Here is a 9,509-nt window from a genome sequence, read left to right as displayed (position 1 = left end):
CACATTGAGTGGTGGTGTATCTTTTCAATTCCAGTTTGTGTCCTCTACCTCTGCCCTGAGAGAGAGAGAGAGAGAGAGAGAGAGAGAGAGAGAGAGAGAGAGAGAGAGAGAGATCATCCAATAAAAAAACGTTACTACGTTTATTGAGAGAGAGAGAGAGAGAGAGAGAGAGAGAGAGACAGACAGACAGACAGACAGAGAGAGAGAGAGAGAGAGAGAGAATCTTCCAACTCGGCAAATCAACACTGTACTATACTGGATAATGAAAGACGTAGGCCTATATGTTTTCTTCTTAAGCTTTTATTACACTTCAGTCATTTATGTTATGTTATTTACATAAAGATGTCTCTGAAGAGTTTTAGCTCATCTACGATATTTCATAACACTGGTTTATGAGCTGAGAGAGCTAGTATTTCATCGAGAGGTGTTTTTATTAACCCAATTGGTGTTTACAATTACCAAAACTGTCTCTTGCTTGCTCAAACTCCAAAGCACAACATTATTGTCTCATAAGATTTCTTATACAACAGTGACTTAAATATTTATATTTTCTATCCTTCTAGAAGTGTTTATTAACCCAATTGGTGTTTACAATCACCAAAACTGTCTCTTCATTGCTCATACTCCAAAGCACAACATTATTGTCTCGTAATAGTTCTTGTACATCAGTTACTTAAATATTTAGACCTTATTTACATGATAACCAAAGATGCCTTCTGTTTCAATGTTCTCCAGAGCATAGTAACGCTGTCGTAGAATGTGGGCTGACAATTTCGGCTGACGTTCTCTTGTCAGAACGCCTTTCCTGTTGCCTGCTACTCTAGTGGTACCTAAAATGAAGAAAGAAGCTAATATAATATATATATTATCATCATCATCTCCTCCCACGCCTATTGACGCAAAGGGCCTCGGTTAGATTTCACCAGTCGTCTCTATCTTGAGCTTTCAATTCAATACTTCTTCATTCATCATCTCCTACTTAGCGCTTCATAGTCCTCAGCCATGTAGGCCTGGATCTAACCAACTCTTCTAGTGCCTTGTGTAACCTAGCTGATTTATATATATATATATATATATATATATATATATATATATATATATATATATATATATATTATATAATGTATATAATTTATTAATGTTTAATTTATAGTTTATTCAATATTTCACTTTTATTCAGCGCTGGGCTACTTCCCTTTTGGGGACCTGGAGCTTCAAACATTTTTCATAATAATAATAATAATAATAATAATAATATACAGAATTTCTCACTATCTCTATATAGTTTTAGGATTGCTGTACTGCCCGTATAGATACCTTGAAGTGTTTTCATTACTGCTGAAGTTTTGACAGAACCAAAAGCTTTCTCACATTCTATAAATACCATACCTTGTGGTTTGTCAAACTTTGTTGATTCTTCCATTAGCTGAATACCTGTTTATAAAGCCTACCTGCGCTCTTGGTTGAATAAAGACTAGTCTTTCTATTTGGCCTTAATATATATATATATATATATATATATATATATATATATATATATATGAAAATAATAATGACTGTAAAGTACAGAAGTCTAAATATACAACTTACCCTGTGCGGTAGCAAAATCAGCGAAGTTCCAAATCATTTCGCCCATGAAGAATCCCTGACCACGAAGGACGTCGAAGGCTTTGAAATTGTTTCTCAGCAGTTCGGCCTGATATTCCTCTGAAAACAGGAATGCAGGACTCTGTGGTAAAAGAGAAATAAAGCAGGATGTAATCAAAATCCTTCTTTCCCACAGTTATCCTTACATTAAGGGGTTGGTTGCCTGACACGCCCTCTCCAATGCCTTTGATCAAAGGTATCCTCTTCCACCAAACATCTTCTCTCCTTATCATCCTTCACCTTATCTCGTCATTTGATTATCTGCCTCCCTCTCTCTTTCTTCTTCTTCTTCTTCTTCTTCTTCTTCTTTTCCACCGTTATACTTACATTAAGAGGTTGGTTGCCTAATTCACCCTCTCCATTGCCTTCTATCAAAGCATCCTCTTCCACCAAACCTCTTCTCTCCATATCATCCTTCACCTTCTCTCTCTCTCTCTCTCTACATTAACGGGTCGGTTGCCTTATGCGTCCTCTTCAATGCCTTCGATCAAAGGCATCCTCTTCCACCAAACCTCTTCCCTCCATATCCTCCTTCATCTTATCTCTCCATCTATTTCTCTGCCTCCCTCTCGATCTTCTCCTCCTGACAGGCTCCTCCCAAGCTCTCCTCGCTCCCTCCACACCATCCAACCTCAACACATGTCCACACCATCTCAGTCTTGACACTCCTATCACCTCTGTAACTTTACTATGCCTACCACTATATATACTCAATTAATTTTAGGAATGACACTTGAGTATGAGTATGTGTTATTATTTATATTATTATTATTATTTGCTAAGCTACAACCCTAGTTAGAAAAGCAATATACTATAAGCCCAAGGGCTCCAACAGCGAAAAGTACCCCAGTAAGGAAAGGAAATAAGGAAATAAATAAACTACAAGAGAAATAATGAACAATAAATATAAACTATTTCAAGAACAATAACAACATTAAAATATATAAGAAAAAAAGAGATAGGTAAATTTCAGAGCCAGATTTGTTAGACTCATTTTCTCTGTCTCTACCCAATGAGAAATGAGAAAAAGCAGTAGAAGAAGCGTAAGGTTAACTAACCCGGTGAAGTCCATTGACAGTATCTCCTCCATACTCCGAGATCATGATTGGTTTCTGATAAATCTTGCGCCACTCGGTAAATTCTGTAATTGTCTGGTTCTCGATGAGCTCCAGGTGACCGGTGTCGCTATACCAGGAGAAATATTTATTGACCATGATGATGTCGAGGTATTGGCTCTGGAAAATGAGAATGGCAGGCATAGTAATTACAGAGGTGATAAGTGTGTTACAACTGAGATGGTGTGGACATGTGTTGAGGATGTATGTTGTAAAGGGAGTGAGGATGTCTTGGGAGGAACCTGTTAAGGGGGAAATGATCAAGAGGGAGAGGGAGGCTTAGATGATGAGGTAAGGTGGAGGATGATATGGAGAGTAGAGGTTTGGTGGAAAAGGATGCCTTTGACAGACAGTATTGGAGAGAGAGAGAGAGAGAGAGAGAGAGAGAGAGAGAGAGAGAGAGAGAGAGAGAGAGAGAGAATCTTTGAATTTTAGGGTGTTTTTTTAACTTTAACAGAAGTTAAAGGAAATACTTGCTACAAGATTTCAAAAATCTATACCGCTTCTGTATTCCGTAAATTTCGATACCTTTGAATTTTACGTTTTTTTTTTTTTTGACTAATAAAAGGAAATTAATTTATTTTTTTTTTAAATATAAATAATACAATTAAAAGAATCTAACTTACTGCGTGATCTTGGTGTTTGTCTGCATTGATAGCGGCAGTGACAGCTCGGGTTGGGTCAAGAGTTTTCGTGATGTTTACTACTTCACTGAAAGAAATATGTAGTTTAATATATATATATATATATATATATATATATATATATATATATATATATATATATATATATATATATATGTATATATATAATATATATATGTATAAATATATATATATATATATATATATATATATATATATATATATATATATATATATACATACATACATACATACATATACATTACACACATATATGTATATACATACATATATATATATATATATATATATATATATATATATATATATATATATATATATATATTATATATAAATATGTAGATATGTATATATATACATATATGTATATCTACTTTATAAATTACTATATATATCATTTACATTTATAGCATAAAAAACTATATGTTCATCTATACATCAATTCCACGAACAGTTTTTAACCTTCCTGTGCTTTTTGGCACGGAAACAACTATACTAATAAAATCTTTTTTTTTCTTTTTTTTCTTTTTTAATGTGAGAATTCCAAGAGTTCTGCTGTAGAAGTCAACCTCCACTTAACGTATCTTTCCTAACCATAGTGTTTAAATGTTTAAAGGCCACACAATAATGGCAGAGGCAAGGGACAGTGACATTGCCATAGAAAGCAGGACAATGCCCTAGAGACTGAACATATATACGTATGATCAGCGCCCAAGCCCCCTCTCCGCCCAAGATAAGACCAAGGAGGGCCAGGCAATGGCTGCTGATGACTCAGCGGATAGACCTTTAAGGCCCCCCCCCCTCCTTATCTTACAAGGATGGTGAGGTTGCTGGGACCAAAGCCACTAACGAGTTTGAGCGGGACTCGAACCACAATCTGGCGATCACCAGTCAGGGACGTTACCAAATAGGCCACCACAGACTTACTCTCATAGATAAACTATAAAAAGAGACCTATATCAGCCTGTTCAATGTAGAAATATTCCCTGCAAGTTTGAACTTTTGAAATTCCGCCGATTTAACATCCTGATTGTATGCTAATTGAAAGAAAGTGATTGCATAATGCATAATATCAATTTTGTAAGAATTAAAATTTGAATTATTTATATGACTTTAAGATGCTAAAAGAATCCTGATAAAGTATTAGAACTGCATCATCTTTTCACTTATTCCTGAGTGGCCAAGAGGTCCCTTCAGATTTCCTATTGAACCCATTCCATACCTGAAATAGCTCTTGTCTAAAGCCTGCGATGGGACTGCATCACCTTTTCACTAATTCCAATTAGTCAAGAACTTCAGAATGGTTCCTATTGAACCCATTCCATACCTGAAATAGCTCTTGTCTAAACCCTGTGATGGGACTGCATCACTTTTTCACGAATTCCAATTAGTCAAGAACTTCAGAAGGGTTCCTTTTGAACCCATTCCATACCTGAAATATCTCTTGTCTAAACCCTGCGATGGGACTGCATCACCTTTTCACTAATTCCAGATAGTCAAGAACTCCAGAGGAGGTCCTATTGAATTACTTCCATACCTAAAATAGCTATCTGCTGAACCCTGCATTACCTTTTCACTAATTCTAGATTGGCCGAGAACTCCTTTCAGAGGAGGTCTTACTGAACTCCTTCTATACCTAAAATAACAGTCTGACAAAGCCTGTGATGGGACTACATCACCTTTCCACTAATTCCAGGTGGTCAAGAACTCCAGAGGAGGTCCTATCGAATTACTTCCATACCTAAAATAGCTGTTTGCTGAAGCCTGTGCAGTTTTTGCCTCGTTAGCCACGCTCCACATGATAACGGAAGGGTGGTTCCTGTCTCTAAGAATCATCTCCTCCATCACCGCTTTGTGAGTCTGCAAGTGCGATGGGCTGAAGTTCCTGTTGTAAAGAAAGAGAACCGGAGTAGCAATGTTGAGATCTTCAGTCAGTGTCTTGTGGTAACTCCTGTTGGTTTTTGAGCTTCTAATTAGTAATACTAAGAAGAAGAACGTTTAGTTTGTTTTTTTTCTAGCTCTGGTGGAGTGTTCAACATGCAAACTGAATAACTAGCGTCAGTGTTTATGCTTTGAACTTGTTGAGGAGGGATGGAGATAGGTGTGTTCCATAAAAAGTAAATATAAATCTACTGACCAAAGCAGGAGTGTAGTATCAGATTAGTAGTTGACTCTTAGTCAACTTTTGTTAGTCGAGTCTGGGATATCAAGCGTGAGAGAATGTTCTCTCTCTGTCTCTCTCTTCTTATAGTGACTTAGTTACCTTCATGAAAGTAAAACAGTCCAAAAAAAACTTGTGACTCACGAAAGAGAAACGGCTGGGCATTCATCAATAACCATAATGCCTTCTTGGTCTGCCATGTCCATGATCTCTTCGGCATACGGGTAGTGGCTCGTCCGGAACACGTTCACTCCAAGCCATTTCAGCAAATTGAAGTCCTTCACCACCAGGGCATGGTCAAGGCCCTTGCCTCGGATCTGTGAAAAGACATTATAGTATTATTATTTATAGTCTCTCCTAGGTATACCTGAAATCATTTGTCCTGAAACGAAAAGGTTCATATTCCTTAATTAATAAAAGGTTATTTAAAAGTACAAAGATATCCAGAGTGAGAAAAGGTTATTCATATCGTTAATAAAGAAATTTTCAAATTGAGCCGGCAGTACGTCGGTATCCAATGTGTGAAAGTACTGCGAAAATTATCTTTCTCTTATCAAGCAATAGCTTCCAGTGCCTTTTTTCTAAGATAAACAAAATACAAATGATTCTCATTAGCATCTAGCAGGAAAGTAATAATGACTTACATCAGAATCTTCGTGCTTTCCAACACCGTGCAAATATGCCTTCTGTCCATTGATATAGAATGATGTCGAGTCCCATGTGACTGAGCGTATTCCTATTTTCAAAGGATAAAAGTCGACTTCTGTCGTGCCGACAACCAGAACAGCCTGTAGTGAATAGATTATTGAGATAAGTAATTAAGGCACGAAATCAGTATATCTAGGGTCATCTGATATTAAGTAGAAGGGAAAAAATCATGTAACATGAAAAGTGGCGACAACCCACAGCATAACGTGAAATTATATTGTGATATGGGAAGTAGCTAGACTGTACTAACCAATGAAGTATGATGATAACCTGGTAAGGGTACAAAAATTAGCATTTGTGAACTAATAAGAGCACACTAACCTGTGAAGTATGAAAGTAACCAAGGTTGTGAACAAATACAACCTTAACATATGAAAACTAGACCAAACTAACCTGTAACATGTAGAGATAACCTGGGTCTTCTGACATTAAGAAAGGCCACCACAGCTTTGCATCAGGGATTTCTAGGCTACCTTCACATCCGGATGTGCCTGCTACTTCCGTGTCATTTTTGTCCAGGATACGTATGGAGCATTTTGCTAAGTTGTCACCAACGTGTGTTATTTTGTAGTTGATTATCCCTACGGAGATAAGAAAATGTTGTAAAGGATTGCACCAATGGGAAGCTTCATTCTAACTGAATATGAAGTGCTGAGATTGGTAGTGCCTTAACCTCTGTACCATGGTCTTCCACTGTCTTGGATTAGATTTCTCTTGCTTGAGGGTACACTCAGGCACACAGTTCTGCCTGTTCCTTATTTCCTTTCATCACTGGGCTATTTTCTCTGTTGGAGCCCTTGGTGTTATAGCATCATGTTTTTCCAACTAGGGTTATAGCTTAACAAGTAATAATGATAATAATGATAAATAAAAAAAACATATCCTAGCATAGTGGAGCCTTATTTTGGTGTGATTGAAATGTCTAACATTCTAGTATTATGTTCCTTAAACTCAGCAGATTATAAAGGCAGCTAAAGGTGTCTAACTGACTATCATGGTATTTTTTAAACGTCAAACTTGAGCCAAACAGCCAATTTGGCACCACTTGGCACATGGTGTAGCCTACTGAATGCTACAACCATTGAATACTTAATATAAAAGCTTGGCAGTAAAATCCTGAAAGAAATAGTAAATAAGCCACTTGCCACAAAGGTTTCATTTAAGATGAAATTATAGTAGTATTACTTAAACTGGTCCAGGCATTGGCTTCTTGGCACAGAAGTCAGAAGTAAGAGGTTAAAAGTAATATCTGTAATTCTCATAACACTGCAGATATTGACCACTTGTTAAAAAGACTGGTCGCGAGATGGTAGAAACAATATTTGAAATACTTATCCTTAATACTTGGTGATAATGTATACTGTATAATAATAGATGTAGATTATTAAAAGAGTATATGGAACCATTGCAAGTAAAATGCAAGGATCTCTACATTATTGTGGAGCTTCTTCTTTTGGGCCATCTTCTGAAACAGATACAAGAGACCACTCATGTCATAGTCTCCCTTTTATCTGAACCCTTTTCTTAGACTACAATTACAATGATGCCACTCACCGGTTGTTCCTTTAACATCAGTAGTTACTTCTATATCATCGATGAAAGTCTGGGTCGTTGTATAGATGTGAACAGATCTGTGGATTCCTGCGTAGTTGAAGAAGTCGAAGTCGTACTTTAAGACAAAGTAGTCCTCAGGGTACCTTGGGAAGGATTACATTTAAGCTTGAGTTCCATCTGTACTATAAGAAGAAGAGATTTACATGTGGATATGTAATTGCATATATTTATCAATAAATAACTAAGTAAATAAAATTATTTATGTTTTTGTGGTTATTTGCTGAATCTGAGGGTCGACCAGTGTGTGATTCGGTGCCATCAAGTTGTGGTCAAAGAAAGGGGCATTGGGCTAGCAAGTTCATCCACAGACTTTTGTGAGATGCATACCTCTACCCTTTGTTGCTAGCCACCTCTTGCATATATATATATATATATATATATATATATATATATATATATATATATATATATATATATATATATATATATATATGTATATATATGAGACTTGTAGCTAATCCATTCAAACATTAACCTGAAACAGATTGCCAGAAAACTGCTTTATTAATCCTCCACCTTCATCCGTACTAATAATTATGAAAACAACAGAGACTGAATTCGATCATCAATATTGTCATTCATAACGCATTACCGAGAGTTTTCCCTTTTACGAGGTTAATCGCGAACTGGGCCCTTTCTCCTGAAAACTTTTTGTCTCAGCAACTTCGTCTCAGATATCATAAAGTATTGGAAGATCCTCACACTTCGAGGTGAGGATGGCAAGTTCAAGATTATTTGGCAGAATGTGTTGTACCATATACTTGCCAAGGTTTTTGGGCAGAATGTGTTGTACGATGCAACCGGTATTTTTAGATTTATTTCAGAAGCAGGTCTTCCGAAAGCTATTTAACTTTTATTAGGACATCTTCGCTTATATGGTTTTGAATTGAATTTCTTTTTATTTTTCATTTATAACAAACGATATCGGCATCAATGCCAGAAAACTCAAAATCAATCAATCAATCTTACTTCATGTCATCACCCAAGTCAAAAAAATATAGTTACCTCCGCCAACAAAGTTGGAAGGTGGTTATGTTTTAACCACCTAATAGAGTTTTGTTTGTCTGTGTATTTGTTTGTGAACAGCTTCCTGGCCACAAGTTTAATCATAGAGTAATGAAACTTGCAGGGATTAACTTTTATGTAAAAAGCTGGAAATGATCAAATTTTGGAAGGTCAAGGTCAAAGGGCAAGGTCAAGGTCAAGCAAAATGTCCAATTCACGTAATCAGCCAGAAATTTGGACATCGTTGTCACAGGGACTTCAAAGTTGGTTCATATTTGTGTGTATGAAAATCCACACCAATTAACACATGTTAAGGTCAAGGTTACGGTCAAGCAAAATGTCCAATTCACGCAATCAGCCAGAAGTTTGGACATCGTTGTCACATGGACTTCAAACTGGGTTCATATTTGGGTGAATGAAAGTCCACACCAATTAACAAATGTTAAGGTCAAAGGTCAAGGTTACGGTCAAGCAAAAATGTCCAATTCACGTAATCAGCCATAAGTTCGGACATTGTTGTCACAGCGACTTCAAACTTGGTTCATATTTGAGTGTATGAGAATCAACGCCAATAATACATGTTAAGGTCAAAGG

At 36.5% G+C, this 9,509-nt stretch overlaps 1 protein-coding gene across 2 annotated transcripts in view; it reads right to left on the bottom strand.

The window, feature by feature from the left end:
* Positions 1-290: 290 nt before the first annotated feature.
* LOC137632785 (beta-glucuronidase) overlaps positions 291-9,509 on the bottom strand; it is a 13,883-nt gene continuing 4,664 nt past the window's right edge. Inside the window, exons 6-14 of one of the 2 annotated variants that reach the window (XM_068364869.1) lie at positions 7,851-7,993; positions 6,690-6,877; positions 6,233-6,376; positions 5,733-5,905; positions 5,169-5,312; positions 3,389-3,473; positions 2,706-2,882; positions 1,591-1,729; positions 291-830 (exon numbers count right to left, since the gene is read on the bottom strand). In XM_068364869.1, coding sequence (XP_068220970.1) covers positions 682-830; positions 1,591-1,729; positions 2,706-2,882; positions 3,389-3,473; positions 5,169-5,312; positions 5,733-5,905; positions 6,233-6,376; positions 6,690-6,877; positions 7,851-7,993 — 1,342 coding nt within the window. In that variant the 3' untranslated portion in view covers positions 291-681. The remainder of the gene's footprint in view (positions 831-1,590; positions 1,730-2,705; positions 2,883-3,388; positions 3,474-5,168; positions 5,313-5,732; positions 5,906-6,232; positions 6,377-6,689; positions 6,878-7,850; positions 7,994-9,509) is intronic. The other variant, XM_068364867.1, reaches the window with a different exon arrangement.

This window comes from Palaemon carinicauda, chromosome 42 (genome assembly GCF_036898095.1).
Source record: "Palaemon carinicauda isolate YSFRI2023 chromosome 42, ASM3689809v2, whole genome shotgun sequence".
NCBI lineage: Eukaryota > Metazoa > Arthropoda > Malacostraca > Decapoda > Palaemonidae > Palaemon > Palaemon carinicauda.
The sequence above is the reverse complement of the archived record's forward strand: the minus strand, read 5'-3'. Positions and strand labels throughout refer to the sequence as shown.